Source organism: Megascapheus bottae, chromosome 3 (assembly GCF_031878675.1).
Source record: "Megascapheus bottae isolate mThoBot1 chromosome 3, mThoBot2.hap1, whole genome shotgun sequence".
Lineage (NCBI taxonomy): Eukaryota > Metazoa > Chordata > Mammalia > Rodentia > Geomyidae > Megascapheus > Megascapheus bottae.
In genome coordinates this window covers 72,678,842-72,699,222 of record NC_143511.1, presented here as the reverse complement: position 1 = coordinate 72,699,222, position 20,381 = coordinate 72,678,842, and the positions used below count along the sequence as shown (strand labels likewise).

Genomic DNA, 20,381 nt, shown 5'->3' with positions numbered 1-20,381 from the left:
AATAAGGCTGGGTGCAGTGGCTCACGCCTATAATCCTAGCTACTCAGGAGACTGAGATCTGAGGATTGAGATTCAAATATTCAAAGCCAGTCTGGGCACTAAAAACTGTGAGACTCTTATCTCCAATTAACCACTAGGAAAACTGTGAAGTGGCACTGTGGCTCAAGGGCTAGGCTGGTAACCTTGAGTTAAAGAGCTCAGGAACAACGCCCAGGCCCAGGGGTAGGGGAGTAGACTTGAGCTGAAGAGCTCAGGGACAGCAGCCAGGCCCAGAGTTCAAGCCCGATGACCCACCTTAAAAAAAAAAAAAAAAAAGACACCAAAAGCTACATATTTACAGTATACTGTGTAGTTCATGCTCTTTTAGCAGCTTTGTTTTAAATAATTTAAGTTTCAAGTATACTACGGAGAACCATTATTCATATTCTAAAATCTTTCATCTCTTTGCTTTATCATCTGTTTTTTCTTTTTTTCTTTTTTCTTTTGCCAGTCTGGGTACTATCCTTGGGCTTTCTCAAGGCTAGTACTCTACCACTTGAGTCATATCATCACTTCTGGCTTTTTCTGTGTATGTAGTACAGAGAAATTGGACGTAGGGCTTTGTGCATGCTAGGCAGGTACTCTACTACTAGGACACACTCCTGGCCTCATCATCTCTGTTTATAAATGTGTACTTATGTATATATATGTATACTTATGTATATGCTGTTTACCTTTTCGTGTAAGTGTATGTGTTCATGTGCATTTATTTCTCTTTACCTCAGACCATTTGAGAATGTTACAGACATGGTGTGCCCTTTACTTGCAAATAGTCATGTGTTGACAAAGAATAAACACATTCAGACCTAAACCCAGTTCAATTATCCTAATTAAAACAGTCACATCTGTATAATGCTACATTTTACAGCTATTTTAAAAATTTTACCAATTGTCAAAAACAGTTAAAAGAAGAGGGCTCAGGAAGATGGTTAAAAAATGGTAACATAAATAGAGTGAATTTGACTAAAATACAGTATATACAAGTTGTAATCAAAATGAAACCCCTCTGACAATTTATGCTAATAATTAAAAATATATCATTCATATTTCAGGAAAATTTTTCATTTGTGAAAAATGATACATTTATTTATTTACTTGCTTGTTTATTTTGTATTATTATTACATTTATTATTATTATTGCTAAATTGTTGTTGGTTTACATGTTATACCAGGTAGGAGATTTTATTGTCACATCTCCATACATGTTAACACTGTAGTGAAATCAATTTCCATCACACTTGCTGCATCCTTCCTTTTTTTTAATTGTAATTGATAGCAGGGTTACAGTTATATTTGAAAGCTAGAAGGTGCATTACTTCACAAACATTGATACCCCTTCTCATGTTTTTATCCTCATTTCCCTCCCCAACCCCTCCCCTCATCTTGTTTTCTCCCTTTCCCTTTCCTATTTCAAATAAACAAATAAACATATACAATATACCAGATAACAAGGTAAGATTATAACAATATGAGAATAATCAAGGGACAACAATAGAGATGAGAAAATAACATAGTACATGAAGAACAACAATCCCATTATATAGTTCTTGTTCTTGCTTGTTTATTTTAGTAAAAATCCAGACTTTTAGTAGAAGACTATATTCTAGAGTCCTTGCATACAGATGGAATATTTCCACCTTTTTAGTCTTTTATGACTTATATTTTTGAAGAGTTCAAGGAAAATATTTTGTAGAATGTGTGAGGCAAACGTCATAACTACTACACTACAGAAACCGGCTTATTTTGTAGAACGTATTTCCCTTGGTATAGTTACGTCATTTAAAATAATTTTTTTTTAATTGGTGCGAGGCAGTATTGGAGGTTGAACTCAAGACCTTTTATTTGCCAGAAGAGTGCTCTGCCACTTGAAACATCACCCTAGTCCTTCATTGTTTTGTGTTTTCTTGTATTAGATTCTCACATTTAGGTCCAGACGGGTCTGGACCACAAACCTTTTATTTACACTAACTAGATAGGGGCAATGGCAGGCATAAACACCATGCCCAGATTTTTGTTGTTTGGGATGGGAGTCTCTTGTACTTTTTTCTCCTGGGCTGTCCTTGAATAGCAATCCTCCCAATCTCTACCTTCTAAATGCTAGGATTATTGGTGTGTACCCTATCATCTGGCAGGAATATTGTGTTTTCTTATCAAGAGTATCTTTTTTTCCCCCCAAAGTGTCACTGAAACAATACCTTTCTCAGTCCATTATTTCAAGAGACATGCAATGTCAAGTTATACTATTTCTGCTAGTATTAACTGTTGTTTTTGTTTTTGTGTTTTTTTTTTGTTTTTGTTTTTGTTTTTGTTTTGCCAATCCTGGGCTTGAGCTTAGGGCCTGAGCACTGTCTTTGGACTTTCTCGAGGCTAGAGCTCTACCACTTGAGCCTCAGCACCACTTCTGGCTTTTTTCTATATGTGGTATTGAGGAATCGAACCTGGGTCTTCATGCATGCTAGGCAAGCACTTTAACCACTAGGCCAAACTCCCAGCCCTCTGCTAGTATTAACTGTTGATAACTTGTTAAAGGTGGACTCTGTAGGCTCTTCCCTATGAGATTATTGTTCTTCCCCTTTATAATTGTATGTAAGTTGAGGCTATACAAATGCCCAGTTCTTTATCTCTTTTCACCTTGTAGTGTTTACATCCATTGCCAAATACCATGCTTGCTTGCCATTGGTAATATGGTAACTCCATTTCTTGTACATTTATTAGCTGGCATAATAAATCTTTTCTACTGGATGTGCTCACACATGTCTGCAATACCAACTACTTGGGATGCTAAAACAAGAGCACCACAAGTTCAAAGCCAGCTTGGGCAATATTGCAACACTTCATCTTTAAAAGAATAGGGATGGGGGGGTGCAGGAGAAACAGAAACAAAGCGCAAACAAATGCAACAGTGGTAATTACTACATTATGTCCAAAATGAGCTATACAACTTGTTCTCTAGGATGGGAGACCCAAAAGACATGTACTCATTATCTGGTTATGAAATGGCAACCCCTCTGTACCTCACCTTAATAACAAAAAAAAAAAAAAAAAAAAAAAAGAATAGGGATTGGGGTTGGGGATTTAACTCTTTGGAAGAGTACCTACGTAGCAGGTGCAAGACCCTGAATTTAGTCCACAGGTCCTTGTTCCCACACCCTTGGGTATGGGTTGGGGGTGGGGCAGAGCTAAAAGAATAGGGATATAGAGTGTCTGGGAAAATAGCTCTGTGATAGAGTGCTTGCCTAGCACACAGGATACCTGGTAGTTTGTGATCTGTGTACACATACAGACCTTTTTTTCCTAATGTTATCAACCCCATACTTTATGTTAGTACCAACTCAAAGATTTTTACTCTATTCTTTGAGTTATAGTTCTTAGTGTCATTTGTCATTTTTTATGCTCAGATTTCCCCATTTGACCAATGAAAGCCCTTTTATATGGCTTTTGTAGGTTTTGGCATGCCCTTATCATTGACTTTGACATATTCATCATCATTTGAATACTTACTTTACTTTCTGACCCCAAACATCTCAAATCTTGTGTAACTCCTATGACCTAGCTCCCCAGTCATTTTTCTAGTATGCCTCATAACTGTTAGTAAGAAATGCTATTTAGAAATCAGTATCTAGGGGCTGGGAGTTTGGCCTAGTGACTAAAGTGCTTGCCTAGCATGCATGAAGACCCGGGTTCAATTCCTTGGTACCACATATATAGAAAAAAGCCGGAAGTGGTGCCGAGGCTCAAGTGGTAGAGCTCTAGCCTTGAGAAAGTCCAAGGACATTGCTCCGGCCCTGAGCTCAAGCCCAGGACTGCCAAAAAAAAAAAAAAAAAAAAAAAAAGGAAAAGAAATCAGTATCTAGGATACATTAGGGTTAGGTGTACTCATTATTAAGGAACGTGAATACACTGAAGTTGTCCTTTTGACTTAACTACCTTGGGCTAATTTACTAGCATTTGCCTCTTGCTTTATGCCTCATGAGGTTGAAGAAAGAGGAGCTCAGTTTCACTGGTTTAAGATTTTTTTTTGGTCTGGTTGGTCTTTATCATCTTGTTGACTTTTAGGTGTTTAGGTTTTGGGAATTTTTTTTGTCTTTTGGGGTTTTTTTTTTTAAGAAAATATAGGTTGGACTGTGTTACTTCATCTATTATATGCAAAAAAATGTTTAAGAATTTAAAGACATGTAATGCCACTTTAAAAAAAAAAACTCTTAGCGTTTTTTTAGTGTGCTAAGTTTTGAACTCATGCCCTTGTTAGACAGGTACTGTACTGCTTGAGCCACATCCCAGCTCGCTCATCAACTATGAGCCAGCTATCACTCCTTATGTCTTTTCTGTATAGGACTCCAGCTGACAGTGTTACTCTTGGCATTCTTGCGATAGAAAAATAAGAAAGCTGATACAAACTTATAGCATCCTGAAGCTTTTGTGCCATGTTTATTTCTGCATTTATTCTGTTCAGAACTGTACAATCAAGTCCAGTGTGATTTGTACAAAACTGTGTGCTTCTCCTAGAAAAATAACTCAGGTAACATCAAAGGGACAAGTGAATGCTAACTAACAGTAATAAAATCTACTGTTTCCTTGTACTGAACTAGATTTTCTAGTAAGCACTCTAATCTTGAAGATTGAGTCTTCCTTTACCAATGATCTTGAAGAAAGGAAGATGAGTTTTATAAGAATAGAATTTATTCTTTTTTTTTGGGGGGGGGGCTTTGTTTTTGCAACAGGGTCTTGTTGTATAGTTACAGCTTTCCCTGAACTTGAGATCCTCCTGCCCCAGCCTGTGTTGAGATGACAGGTACTTTTCCTAAGGGTTGAAGTTCTTAGCACTCTTCCACTTGACCACACTTCCAGCTTTGTCCCTGAGCTCTTTTGCGCAAGGCTAGTGTGCTACCACTTTGAGACACAGCTCTACTTTGGTTTTTGAGTGGTTAATTGGAGATAAGTCTCACAGGGACTTTCTGCCTGGCCATCATCAGATCTCAGCCACCTGAGAAGCTGTGATTACAGGCATATGTCACTGGGGCCCAACTTTGCTTGGATCTTTGAATTTGGCTTATTTCTCAACATGATGGTCTTAAATTCCATCCACTTACCTGTTAATAATATAACTTAATGTTTAATGTATGATACTTATGTACCATATCTTCTTTACCCATTCACCTTTGACAGGATCATGAAGTAGCTCTTTTTTTTAGCGTTTTGAGAAACTTCGTAGTGATTTTCATGGTGGTACTAGTTTGCATTCCCACCAGCAGTATATGAGAGTTTCTTTTGCACACACACCTGAATTTATTGTTAGTTTTCTTGATGATTGCCATTCTGACTGGGATGAGATAGAATGTTTAGTTTATTTTTTACCTGTATTTCCTATATTTTTTGGTCCAGCCCTGGGACTTGAATTCGGAAGCCGTTAAGTTTTTGCCCAAGGCTAACAAACACTCCACCACTTAGGCCACAGCTCTACTTCTAGCTTTTTGTTGGTTAATTGGAGCTATAAGTCTCACAGACTTTCCTGCCAGGCTTGCTTTAAACTATAATCCTAGATCTGAGCTTTCAGAATAGTTAGGTTTATAGTTGTGAGTCACATGTACTTAGGTGAACATTATCTACTAGTTTGTATTTCTTCTGAACTTGTCTGTTCAATTTTCTCTTCAATATTTCTAAATCTTTATTTAATTCTTCTTTCATGTCCCATATTGTCTTTACTTTATTCAGGGTTTTGTTTGAATTCTGTGTCTTTTTTCAAGTACTTTCAGCTGTTTAAGCATTATCTTTATTTCATTTACTCTTTTTGGCATTTATTGAGCTTGTTTGAGCTTTCTTTTCACTATCATTTAAGTTTTTTTTATTATAGAGTTACTATTTGAGGGAGATTTTTTTTTTTTTTTTTGGTTGGTCATGGGGTTCAAACTCTGACCTGGGAGCTGTTCCTGAGCTCTTCAGCTCAAGGCTACCAACCTACTCCTTGAGCCACAGTTCCACTTCCAGTTTTCTGGTGGTTAATTGGATATGAGTCTCACGGACTTTTTAGTGCTAGACAGGCTTTGAACCTTGATCCTCAGATCTCAGCCTCCTGATTAGCTTGGATTACATATGTAAGCCACCACACCCAGCAAAAGAGAGAGAGAGATTTTTAGTTAATGCATTTAGAATTTTTTGCTGGAGTTTACACATTAGGGACAGACTTTTAGTGAAGGTCTTAATCTCTGTGTTCTTTTGATAAGTGATTTCTTGCAGAGTACTAAAGACTGAGTAATGGCTGGGTTGTGATGTGTTTTTCCTAGTACTAGATTCTAGGAGGGTTGTGTCTCAGTTGTCAGCTAAGCAATTTCAGTGCTCAAAATACCGTGGATGGAACTCTTCTCTACCCTATGAGAGAGCCTGGCTACAAAAGCTATTGCAGTTAATAAAACACAACCTTCTTTTGTGGCAATCCCTAATGAAGCTTAGTTACCACACTGTAGTAGTATTTTTTTAGATGAATACAAAAGCAAAGATACATCATCTTGGTCTAGGGAGGCCTCCATTAACCAGTAGCACTAAGAAGGAAATAATAAAGATTACATTAATGATTAAGACTAAATGTTTGGTTTTATAGAGAAGGAAGGAGTGGAGACTGAACCTTATAGAAGTAATGAGAAAGTAGAATGAGGTAATAAAAAAAATTAGTAAACATTCTTGGCATAGAGAAGGGAAGAGGTAAAATGAAGAGATTTAAGAACACAGAACCCTTCTACCCCCCCACACACACCCACGGGGTGCGGGGTGAGAACGCAACAATTTCAAAAAAGAAAGGAAAAAAAAATCAACATGAAGTAACATCCACCACCAGAAAGAAAAAGTGAATGGTATTCATCCAATCTAGTTACCAGGACAAACTTCATAGTTCTTTGTATCAGCACAGTACCTCATAGATACCATACTCTTGAATAAATACTTGATGACTTTTGGGGGGGGAGGGGGTGTGCAGGTCTTGTGGCTTGAACTCAGGGCTTTGATGATATATCCTTGAACTTTTTTGTTCAAGGCTGCACTTTACTACTTGATAATTTAGTGGAGATAAGAGTTACAGGGAGCTGGGAGGGTAGCCTAGTGGTAGAATGCTTGCCTACCGTGCACAAAGCCCTGGGTTCTAGTCCTCCGTACCACATACTCAGAAAAACCTGGAAGGGTGCTGTGGCTCAAGTAATAGAGCACTAGCCTTGAGAAAAAGTGCCCAAGGACAGCGCCCAGGCCCCATGTTCAAGCCCCAGGACTGGCAAAGAGAAAGTATCACAGATTTTCTTGCCTGGGCTAGCTTTAAACCACAACCTTCACATTTCATCCTCCTAAGTAGATTACTTTTTACTCATTTTATTTTATATTAGCCAGTCCTGGGGCTTGGGCTCAGGGCATGAGCACTATCCTTGAATTTTCTCAAGGCTCTACCACTTGAGCCACAGCACCACTTCTGGCTTTTTCTTTATATGTGGTACCAAAGAATCAAACCCGGGTCTTCTTCATGCATGTTAGATAAGCACTCTACCATTAGGCCAAACTCCCAGCCCACAGTTAAGATTACTTTTTACATAGGAAAAAAGTGTTCTAAAAGCCAAAACATGAGCCTTGTACAGATTTAATTAATGCTTCTTTTGCAGGGTGGGGAAATTTAGGAGCTACTGTAATTTGAACCCTCCCTTGCATTTGTGGTGGTCTACCATGTGAGCCATGCCCCAGTGCCAAACCGTGCTCTTTGTCCTTGAACTCAGATGAAAGGTCTTAACCTCTGTAGCAAAGCAGACTCCTATACATTAATTATCACCTATTGAACAAATAAATATTCCACAATTTCATTCTCATTGTCTATAATTTTATGCCCACTTTATTTATATTGCTTTAATAAGCATATTTATAGAAAATAGTATATTTATTGTAGCTTCTCTTCCTTTCTAGGTGCACCAGGTATAATTTCTTCACCATATGCAGGGGCTGCTGGATTTGCCCCAACAATTGGATTTCCTCAAGCTGCAGGTGAATTTTTTTTACCTTGAATTTAAAATGTTTAGGTAAAATTCTTTATTTTCTAGACACTTATTAAGATAAAAAGTGAATGATTTGATAATAAAAGCATTAGACAACATCAACTGTAAACAGTTGTTCGATGCATATCTTCCTGCCATTTCCAAATAGTTCCCTCTAGTTCTAGTCTAGACTCTAGCAATTCCACTAGATGTTCTGAATCACCTATTGTTGTGCTTGGCACAGGCACATATAGGTTTACCACATTAAACACTAAATCAAGTTGTTACATAAAGTATATGAATTGCTTTTTGTCTTTGATAATAGGCTTAGCGATATTATGATCAACAAGCCTAAATTTTATCTTTGTGTTTTCAGTGGCACTCAGCACACGGTATGTAGTCAGTAAATATTTGGCTTAATAAATATTTACTATTTAATCTCCTCAGAATATCTTGCCAGTGATAGGGTTTGTAAGATTACCACACAGGGATATATTCTTTTCCTCTTTACCTAATGGAAATACAAAACTGCAGTTGATTAATACTTCGATAATTATTCCTGTTTAAGCTGATTATAAGGAAAAGGAAAAAAAACACTTAGTGATTTTTATCTTTTGAAGGACAAACATGGTGGCTCATCCCTGTAATCTTACCTATATGGGAAATTGTTAGATAGATGGTAGAAGTTGAATGCTGGCCTCTAACAGAAACACAGGACTATCTGAAAAATAACTAAAGCAAAAAGTGGTTTGGTAGCATGGCACAAATGGTAGAGTACCTACCTGGCAAGCTCAAAGCCAAGTTTAAACCCTAATAGTTCCCAAATAAAAAGAAAGGAGGAAGGAAGCAAATGCTGGATAGTAATTAAGAAAATGGTAGGTTCTCTTAAGCTGAATGTAAAATGTACATTTTTAGCTTTCAGCTAATTGCCTTATAATTTTTTGTCTGACAGTCTTTAAATAGTAATCTGGAATATTAACCTCTCTCCAGTGGAGAAGATAGAGTTTACTTACTAAAAAAAAAAAAAAGTGATGGGGAAGACTGGTTTAAGGGTGGTTTTTAATGCATCGTAACCTATCTTCTAGTGGCTATTCTACATAATTTTTTTTCAAGGAAGACCTTCCCAAAGTTAATTGGTAGATATTTGAAGTAGTATGTATATTCCCTCATTTTAGATAGTTTTTTTAGACCTACACTATGTAGAAATCATATTAATCTATATTAAGAATGATTAAAAGTGAGTAAAGAAAAACTCCTGACTTTATAAGGTCTAGTAAATCTCCCCCTCTACCGTACACACACACACACACACGCATATCACATCACAGTGGTACTAAGATACTCTTAGCTGTATGTCACAGAACTACAGATAAAAGCAAAAATTACAGAGTTAGATTAGTTGAAGTTGCATGGGAAGCACTACTGGATATAGATTGCATAGGAAAATATTCAACCTGTGAATGTGATGTACATTTTAAAATTCAGTAGTATGAATGATAATAGAAAATGTTTTTAGATGGTCAAACAGCTATCAAATATATTGAAATTTTATTGCATGCATTTTGAATTTGGAGAATGAAAAAAATAAAGAATGGTTCATTTTATATAAGCTAGAAGTATATATGTAGATGTGTATTTAGCTAATTTTAGCTAAGATATAAATAAGTCCAAGAGGGACTTTCCAGTGAAATTTTCTTACATATATTGGGAACATTACATTATTAATAGAAATTTAAGTAGTTTAAGAATATTGAAGGGAGCAGAAAACAACATTTTCACAAAAGAATACTGCATACCATAAGTCTTTTATTGATCATACTAATATTTATGTACCACTTTATAAGTCCCTCCCTCCCTCCCTTCTTTGCTTCCTTCCTGTGTATGTGTGTGTCTCAGTCCTGGGGCGTAAATTGAAGGCTTGAGCTCTGTCCCTGAGCTTCTTTTTGCTCAAGACTAGCTCTACCATTTGAGCCATAGTACCACTTGCAGCCTTTTCTGTGTATGTGGTATGGGGTAATTTTTGTTTGTTTTGGGGTATTTGTTTTGTGGAGTCCTGGGCTTGACCTCAGGGCCTGGGCACTCTCCTTGGGCTTTCTCAAGGCTAACATTCTACCACTTGAGCCACAGCACCATTTGCAGCCTTTTCTGTGTATGTGGTATGAAGGAACAGAACCCAGTGCATGCTAAGCAAGCACTCTACCACTAGACCATGCTCCCAGCCCTTCTGAGTAGGTTATTGGAGATAAGAGTCTTACAGACTTTTCTGCCAGGCTGGCTTCGAATTGCAGTGCGCATGTCTCAGCCTCTTTGAGTAGTTAGGATTATAGGCATGAGCCACCACCACCAGCACCCAGCTATAGTAAAAGGTTATTTTTTCCAAGTAGACTATTCTGTAGTGTAGCCAGCCCATGTTTGTGACTTCACCTGTAGGACTTTTAGTCAGGTTTTCTATTGTTTGAGCCACACCTCCAGCTTAAGTAACATTAAAAAAAATTATATATCTAGTCTGCATGGTGGCTTATACCTGTAATCCTAGCTACTCAGGAGGCTGAGATCTGAGGATCAAGGTTCAGAGCCAGTCTGGGCAATACAAAGCCAAGAGACTCTTACCTTCAGTTAATCACTGGAAAACAGGAAGTGGGGATATGGCTCAAGTGTAAGGCAGTAGCTTTGGCTGAAGAGCTCTGGGACAGCACTCAGGCCCAGGGGTAGGATGATAACCCTTGAGTTCAGGGACAGCGCCTAGGCCAGAGTTCAAGCACCATGACCAAAAAAAAAATTATGGATCTGACTTTATAGCACAAGGCACAAGGAAAATTGATAGAGTCTAAAATATATTTATTTCAGGACAGAGGAGCCCAATAGTTTTTGTTTGTTTGTTTTTTGCCAGTCCTGGGCCTTGAGCTCCGGGCCTGAGCGCTGTCATTGAGCTTTCACAAGGCTAGATCTCTACCACTTATGTATGTAATACCCAGGAATTGAACCCAGATCTTAAATGACTAGCCACAGTTTTTTTGTTGTTGGGGTTTTTTTATTTTTGTGGGTTTTATTGTTGTTGTTGGGTTTGTTTTTGTTTTTGTTTTCTAGTCCTGGGCTTGAGCCTCAGCACCACTTCAGCTTTTTTTTGTATGTATGTGGTACCGAGGAATCGAACCTGGTTCTTTGTGCATGCTAAGCAAGCACTCTGGCACTAGGCCAAACTCCCAGCCCCAGGTTTTGTTTTGTTTTTAAGATCAATAAGTTCAGTTATTCTGCAAAGTACAGTATGAGTAGGAGAGTTCTACGTAAATAATTTCAACAAATAAAGAACTCAGCTTCTAGACCCTTTATGAGGCAGAAAACTGCCTTTTGATATATTTACAGTAAGCCTTGCTTACATGTTTGCTTTGAGTTACTGTTACCATTTTCTGGTTAACTAGACTATGAAATGCTTTTGGTGTTTTTAAAAGGTCTATCAGTCCCAACTGTTCCTGGAGCGCTCGGTCCTCTCACACTTACATCCTCTGCAGTCACTGGGCGGATGGCCATTCCTGGGGCAAGTGGTCTACCAGGAAATTCTGTTCTACTGGTCACCAACCTCAATCCTGATGTGAGTTTGAAAGTCCTATATATAAATCCCCTGTCAAGAGAAGATTTAGTGGTTTCTGATCTAGGGTTGTATGTAAATTGCAATGCATAAGCTTGTTTCAGTGATTTATTAAAACTCATCATCAGCATATATAGAAGCATATAAAAATAATGCTTTAAACAAAAATAATTGCACTAAAGTATAACTATATTAAAGTTTTATTTAGTCAAGATATTTACATTGTATGTTATCTTCTCTAAACAGCTTATCACTCCACACGGACTTTTTATCCTGTTTGGTAAGTTCATTTTTATTGTTTTGAATGTTATCTGTAGATTAAGAACTGAGCACATTTGATTTCATTTAGTAGTATCTATTGATTACTTCTATACATGATTACTTCTATTACATGAGGAGAATAGTGAATGAGGTTTAGTAAGTACAACAGAAGCTTTATTATTGGGGATTTCGGAAGTTATTAGTGGGAGTATAAATCAAGGAGCCTTACCTAGCTGAAAAAAAATCATTATTTAAAGTGACTTGTGAAAAATGAAGAAGGATACTCTGGGGAAAGACCTAAGATAAATGTCTTCACAGCTGCTAAAAATAAGAGAAAATTTTCCTGCTGCATGGAAATTAAGACACTCAGGGAGATGATGAAGCCAAACACATGAATAGGGAAAGTTCATGAGGAGCTTTGTAAAAAACTATATATAAAGGAATTGTGTTGCCTAAGAACAATGAAAATTCATTGGGCAGTATCTTTTGGTTGGTTGGTTGGGTTGGTTTGGTTTAGTTTAGTTTGGTTTGGTGTGGGGTTCACAGTATTGTGCATGAAACTTAAGAACGCAAGATGTCAAAGCTTGTTTTTAAGATAGAGTCTAGATAACTATTGTGTGGTTTGGCCTTGAACTACAACCCTCCTATCTCTATCTGAAAAATAGCTGGATTATGAGAGTGTGCTACCATGCTGGGTAGGCATTTTAAGCAAGCAAATGAGTGGTGTTATGAAAATTCTGGTTGGTATTTTCTGTTGATGGCAGTTGAACTCACAGCTTCTCTCAGGCTAGGCAAACACTTACCATTGAGCTACATCCAAGTCCAAAGTTTTAAAAATAATCTCTATATCTTTAATCCCAGCACTATCGGAGGCTAAGTCATGAATATGATAAATTCAAGGCCAACTCAGTTACATAGTTGTGTCTTGTCTCAAACACCAAAGAAGTCAACTTTTTTTATTAAAGAATTTATTAACATTGATTTTTTACATCATATTTCAAATGTCATGTTTAACAATCAAATATTCAAGAAGGGAATCTCTATATACAGTCACTGGCACTTAGATTTTAGAATGTAATTAAAATTAGGCTGAGGGTTTGTATGTCATAGATATATATTAATCTATGTAATAAAGCATTATAGAGTCATACATTTTATGTCTATGTAGTTGTGTTTATATTTCCAATACCATGTCCATAGCATTGAGTACACGTATATTGACTCCTCGCTCTTATACTGTGTGGATCTAATAGCCTTTTGTTCCTTAGGTCTTGACTTGTCTCACTCAACATGATTCGCTCTAGATTCATCCACTTCCCTGCAAATGCCATTATTTTATCTTGTCTGTTGGCTATGTAGAATTCCATTGTGTGTGTGTGTGTGTATCACATTTTTTGTATCCGTTCATCTACAGTAGGGCATCTGGATTGTTTTCCATCTCCTGGCTGTTGTGAGTAGTGCAGAGATGAACATAGCTGAGCAGGTGTCCTTGTCATATCTTGGGTTATGATGTTCAGGATGGACGCCCAGGAGTGGTATGGTGGGATTGTAGGAAAGGTCAATTTTCAGTTCTTTAAGAAACCTCCACACTGCTTTCCAGAGTGGCTGAACTAGCTTACAATCCCAGCAGCAGTGCAGTAGGGTTCCTTTTTCTCCACAACCCTGCCAACATCTGTCATTGTCTGAGTTCAAAATCTTGGCCATTCTTGTTGGGGTGGGGTAAGGTGGTATCTTAGGGTTGTTTTTATTTGCATTTCCTTTATGACCATGGATGATGAACATTTTCTCATATGCCTTTCTGCCATTTTTAACCTCTTCTTTTGATGTCTCTCTTTAGTTCCCTTGCCATCCATTTAATACTCATTTCATATAAGTATACAAACACATGAGTAGTGAAATAAGCAATATTTAACAATTGAAATAATCTTATTAATGAGAAAAATAATTTTTCCATGAAAAACTACCTCTTGAGCCACACCATTACTTCTGGCTTTTTGCTAGCTAATTGGAAATAGATATTTCTCAGATTTGTCAGTCCAGGCTTGCCTTGAACTGTGATTCTTAGTTCTCAAAACTCTTAAGTAGATAGGATTTCAGTATGAACTTCCGGCATCTGGCTTTCCCATCTCTTATTAAAGGTATTTTTGAGTTATAGTCTCATTATGTAGCTAAGACTTGTCTTGAACTTTTGATCTTCCTGTTCTTCTACTGTTTAGCTTTCCAAATAGCTGATGACACGTATACTTCATTATACCCAGCTGCTTAATAGAGTTGTTTTGTTTTTGTTTTTTCTAGTTCTAGATCTTAAACTCAGGGTCTGAGCACTGTCCTTGAGCTTTCTTAAGGCCAGTGCTCTACCACTTGAGTGCCAACACCACTTGCAGCTTCTTCTGTGTATGTGGTACCCCAACCTAGGGCTTCATGCATGCTAGGCAAGCACTCTACCACTAGGCCAAACTCTCAGTTCCTAGAGTTTTTTGATAGGTGTTGTTTGTTGTTTGTTTTCATTGTTTGTTGTTATAGGGCTTGAATTCAGGGCTTGGGCACTGTTCCCTGAGCTCGTGCTCAAGGCTACTGCTCTATCACTTTGAGACTCAGCGCCACTTCCAGTTTTGTGGTGGTAATTGGAGATAAAAAATCCTATGGACTTTCCTCCCTGGGTTGGCATGAACCGAAGCCTTCATATCTCAACCTCCTGAGTAGCTAGGATTACAGGCGTGAGCCATTAGAACTTGGCTTTATAGTGGGGTATTTGTTTCTTTTTTAATTTTCTTTTTTTTTTTTTTCTTTTGTGTGTCATGGGGCTTGAACTTGGCCTGGGTGCTGACCCTTAGCTCTTCAGCTCAAGTTTACCACCCTACCCTGGAGCCAAGCCCCACTTCCCATTTTCTAGAGGTTAATTGGAGATAAGAGTCTCAGGTCCTTTTGTGCGCCGGGCTGGCTTTGAACCTTGATCCTCAGATCTCAGCCTCCTGAGTAGCTAGGATTACAGGTATGAGCCACTGCACCCTGGCTGTTTTATTCTTTTCTTTTTGTGAGGTTTTTTTTTTTGTGTGTGTGTGTGTGTGTACGTGTGTAATTTGGTTTGATCTGGTTCTGGGACTTGAACTCGGGGCTCTGGCACTGTCCCTGTGCTTTTTTTTTCTCTCAAAGATCCATAGCTCTACTTCTGGCTTTTTATTGGGGGTAGAGGTGGGGGGAGAGACTTAATGGAGATAAGGGGTCTCACAAATCTTCCTTCCCAGACTGGCTTTGTGCTATAATTCTCAGATCTAGCTTCCTGAATAGCTAGGATTACAGGTGTGAGTCACCAGTACCCTGCTTGACAGATTTTTTTTTCATATATTTTTATTGTAATTAATAGAAGGGTTACATGATATTTGCCAGATAGATGGTGCATTAATTCCCATACATTGATACCCTTTCACATGTCGTCCATCCCCCCACCCCCATTGACAGATTTTTTTAAACATTATTTTTAAGTATAATTATAAGCATACAGCTGGCCTGCTTTAAGTATTACTTTAGTATCTACTTTAGCCACTTGTCATTTTTTTTAAATAAAACAGCAGATCCTTGTCTTTTTTTTTTCTTTGTCTCTGTGTGTGCATATGTTCGTGCATGTGTGTGCACATCACCCTGCTACAGGGGCTTGAACTGGGCTTCCCACTCTTGTTAGCTCTTTCACTCATGAACCAAGCCTCCAGCCCTGTTTTTTGCTATTTGTTTTGGAGTCTTTCTTGTACAGGCTCAGGTGGATCTCTGCCTCCTCTATGGCGCTTTTAGGTGTGACTCACTGATAACCCTTAGCCCTTCTTTGTTTTAAAATTTAAAAGTTTCTTTATGTGCTAATAACCACCAGTCCTTTGTGTGTTTTGAAATAGCTATGTTCCCCTGCATTATATAGTAATGATACTGCTATTTGGAGAAGTTGTTTTTGTAACATCAGTTATACCACGTAACACATAAACTGCCATCTATTATAATTTTAACACTGGATGAAAAACTGAGTATTTGAATAGATCTGGAACTTGGGAAAGTATTGTGCAATTACCATGGGATTATAAATAATATGAAAAAAGAAATCCTTGAATATGATAGTAAAATTAAACTACACAATTAAGCTTTAACACTATCTTTTGTTTTAATATAGGAGTATATGGTGATGTACATCGCGTGAAAATTATGTTTAATAAGAAAGAAAATGCCTTGGTTCAGATGGCAGATGCAAATCAAGCCCAACTAGGTACTGATGATTATAATGATGACAGTGATAACTCACCCTATATATGTGCATTTTTCTCTTCAAAATAGCAAAGGCATAAGTAGCAGCAAAAAAATTTTTCAAAGAATATTTCCTTACTAGTGTCTTCATTATTTTTTGCATCTATTGATATTTCCATATTACAAAATATTCATTACTTTTGTTTGTTTCATTACCTTTTTATCAAGTTTATTTCTCTACTTGAACATAATGTTTGTAACTTTGATTCTAGGGCTTTTGTTTAAACTAATAGCCATGACTTCCTTTGATTTCATGTTTGGTTCCTTCTAAATTAGGTGTCTAGATATGTTTCCTAATGATGGTACAAGAAAGTGTCATTCTGTGTCCTCACTATCATGCGGGCTATTTTAAAAAATGGCTATTAAAATAGGATTTCTTAAGATGATCTTAGGAGTCTCCATATATTTTTTCTAAGCACTTAAGTTTCAGGTGCTCTGGCACTTTCTCATGCTATACTTAGAAGATAGTTATTTGTTTGATTTGTTGTTTCTGTTTAAATTGCTTTCATTGTAATACAGTGAAAATGAAATTACTTAGTTTATTTCCCTAAAGGTTTTTAGATTTAAAACATTATTCCTTAAGCTGACTAAAATTTTAAATGACTCAGCGAAAAAAATTTATGGCAATTTAGATAATACTGACAATCGGTCTTAGTACTCAAAAATTGTCTTCTTTTTTTCCTTTGTAATAGCAATGAACCATCTAAGTGGACAGAGGCTTTATGGAAAAGTCCTTCGTGCTACACTCTCCAAGCACCAAGCAGTTCAACTTCCTCGAGAAGGTCAAGAAGACCAAGGTCTGACTAAGGATTTCAGCAATAGTCCTTTGCATCGCTTTAAAAAGCCTGGTTCTAAAAACTTCCAGAATATCTTTCCACCATCAGCCACTCTGCATCTGTCCAACATTCCGTATGTACCTAATAAGTTATGTGTTTAGGTGATTTAGTAACATACACTATGTTAGGGGAGACTATGTAGTGCTTCTGAAGATTCTAAATATAAAATTGGCTGGGCCAGAATTGGCTACTGATAGAGTTGAGATCTGAGGATCCAGGTCTTGAATCCAACAAGGGCAGAAAAATCTAAAAGTAAACAGTATTTTTAAGTTTTCAAAATAGAGATTTTCAGTGAGTTGCTTTTCAGTTAATTTTTTCAGCAGATGAAAATAAGCATATACACTAGTAGCCTGCTGTTACGTACTTGTCCATTCATTTGTACAAGTACAGACTCATAAGTAGCTAATATAGAAAAATCAAATGGTAGTTTATTTTTATTTGTTTATGTATTCATTTTTGCTAGTCCTGGGGCTTAAACTAGGGCTTCAGCACTGTCCTTGGGCTTTCTCAAGGCTAGAGCTCTACCACTTGAGACCCAGCACTACTTCCGGCTTTTTTTTTTTTAATGTGTGTGGTACTGAGAAATCAAACCTGGGTCTTTGTGCATGCAAGGCAAGCACTCCACCACTAGGCCAAACCCCCAGCCCTTATTTTTATTTTTTACTAGCCCCAGGGCTTGAACTCTGGGCTTGGGCTCTATCTCATATACCTGTAGATAACAAATGTCAGCTGTGCTATTGAACATTCTTTCTCTGTTAGTTTTTTTCTTAATAACTTTGGAAGTAAGGCATAATTGTATTTGTATCGAAATGAGATTCAAGGTAATTTATTCACAATGATCTCTCAAGCAAGTAATGTGAGCTCAGATCTGTCTTGCTAGTTGTCATGAGAAGATGTGCTTTTTGGAGTCATTTGACTCTAATGTGATAGACTACTATGTCAATTACTTGCTGCATAGCATATCACCCCAAAACTTCTTTTTTTTTTTGCCAGTCCTGGGCTTGAGCTCAGGGCCTGAGCACTGTCCTTGGACTTTCTCAAGGCTAGAGCTCTACCACTTGAGCCTCAGCACCACTTCTGACTTTTTTCTGTGTATGTGGTACCGAGGAATCGAACCCGGGTCTTCATGCATGCTAGGCAAGCACTTTAACCACTAGGCCAAACTCCTGGCCACCCCAAAACTTCTTAACACAGTAATAAATATTCATGAATCAGGAATTCAAAGATGGCTTGCTTAACTGGGTGGTTTTGGCTGAATGTGTCATAAAATTGCATCACAATGCTGGACAATAAAGGACTGGTGATCTAGCCCAGCATTTTAGCATGTTCAAGGACCTGGACCTAGTTTCAGTTCTTAGCACAGAAAAATAAAAAATCGGGCCTGAGTATTGTCACCTCTGAAGGAACATAGATAGTCATTTCTAAGATACCTTAAGGGTTACTGAGAAAAATCTCTTTTCAGTACAAGCAGAGAATACTCAAAGATATAACCATCATCTCAGACAGTAGCTGTCGATGTCTACATTCAGAATTACCTTGAAGTCCATAAATTTAGAATTCTAGACTGTAGCCTACAATTTAGAACCAGTGAAGTAACTTTGGAAGTACTATATTACAGTTAATTACTAAAGCCAATGACATAATAACTGTGAGAGAATACATATAGAAAGTGGTTTTGGTTGGTTGGTTTTGGGTTTTTATTTTCTTGTTTTACCTTTTATGAAGACAATTTTTGTCAATAAAGATTAATTCCTAAGACTTTGTTTTCAGCAAAGATAAAAACAAAATTGAGAACATGTCAATTTCAATCAAACCTATTCCTGGACACATGTCATTACACGGCTAGTTTTGTCCAAAATAGAAGATGCTGTAGATTTGATATTACCATAATTAATCTTTGCTTAGCTGAGTACCAAGCTAATGTAGTTGATGCTCTTTGATATGTTTTCACAGCCCTTCTGTTACGATGGATGATTTGAAGAACCTTTTCACAGAAGCTGGCTGTTTGGTGAAGGCTTTTAAATTCTTCCAGTAAGTCCTTTCAGTAAATTAAAATTATTTAACATGATATACAATTGTTAACGATAGTTCAGTGAGTTCTAGTAAACAGAGACACTTGGAAGCAAAATTGATTTTAAATACTCTTATATTTCTTACATCATTTTCAGGAAAGATCGAAAAATGGCACTCATTCAGTTGGGATCTGTAGAAGAAGCAATCCAGGCCCTCATTGAGCTTCATAATCATGATCTTGGAGAAAATCACCACCTCCGAGTTTCCTTCTCAAAATCTACAATCTGACATCTCTGAATCTTTCTCCTCAAACTGGACCATAAGTTCAATAGAACCTTCAGACAGACTGAAGCAGCTCAAGACCAATCCTGCCTCTTCAGGATTTGGTGTTCACATACATTCAAACAAGAGATGTTCTTTTTTCCTATTTTCCCCTCTACTTCAGTAATTGATCAAAGGTTTGCTTTTCCTTTGTACCATGATTTCTATGAAAATGACCTTCACAAGGAAAAAAAATCAGGAAAAATACTTTTTCAATAATTTCTTGTGATTAATTAGATTTCATGAGAGCAGACTTTCTTTTAGTTTGGGCCCAGATCAGCTTTATACAGCATTTATCAACTCCTTTGTACTTAAAGAAATTTAGACATTAGACTTACAATTACTTGATGTAAGTAATTTAAATCACTTGCAGCCAGGTTTTTTAACTTTATAGTTTAGAATCTTGACCCCTGTAGAAGATGGTTTGCTTAAAAATTATATTATTTACCATCTATTGATAGTTAATATGCATAAACACATTGAATTATATTGGAAGCGGATTTATAAACATGCATGTTTTCTTCATCTGTTTCTTTTGTTCACTGTATGACATTCCTTTGGATATTGCACATTTTACCTTTTTTTAATATATATAAATGTGTGCAAGACCTGGGCTTAAAATTAGAGCTTAGGACCTATGCACTGTTCCCTAAGCTTTTTTTACTCAAGGCTAGTATTCTTACCACTTAAGTCACATCTCCACTTCTTCTGGCTTTGTGGTAATTAATTGGAAATACCAGTCTCATAGACTGGGTCTGGCTTCAAACCTTGATCTTCAGATCTCAGCCTCCCGAGTAATTAGGGTTTCAGGTGTGAGCCACTAGTACCCAGCTACGTACCTTACCTTTTTTAAGACTTTGGAAAAATAAAGTAACTCTCCCCAGGGAAATTAAGTGGAATCCAACCAGAATTTATTAAGATGTCATAATAATTAGTAATTTTTATTAAAATCATGCTTTAAATTTTAAAATGACACCTGTCAAGTAATAGAATATAATCTTGGGAAATAATCCTACTTAAAAGCTACTTTTTTGTAGTTGTTTT

General features: G+C 37.1%; 1 protein-coding gene across 5 annotated transcripts in view; it reads left to right on the top strand.

Annotated features, from left to right (window-relative positions):
- Window positions 1–19,387, top strand: part of Ptbp3 (polypyrimidine tract binding protein 3) — a 76,963-nt gene extending 57,576 nt beyond the window's left edge. For all 5 annotated transcript variants that reach the window (XM_090330439.1, XM_090330437.1, XM_090330435.1 and 2 more), the window contains 7 exons: window positions 7,969–8,046; window positions 11,486–11,625; window positions 11,869–11,902; window positions 16,037–16,129; window positions 16,860–17,076; window positions 18,957–19,034; window positions 19,172–19,387. In XM_090330439.1, coding sequence (XP_090186565.1) covers window positions 7,969–8,046; window positions 11,486–11,625; window positions 11,869–11,902; window positions 16,037–16,129; window positions 16,860–17,076; window positions 18,957–19,034; window positions 19,172–19,304 — 773 coding nt within the window. In that variant the 3' untranslated portion in view covers window positions 19,305–19,387. The remainder of the gene's footprint in view (window positions 1–7,968; window positions 8,047–11,485; window positions 11,626–11,868; window positions 11,903–16,036; window positions 16,130–16,859; window positions 17,077–18,956; window positions 19,035–19,171) is intronic.
- The last annotated feature ends 994 nt before the right edge of the window (window positions 19,388–20,381 follow it).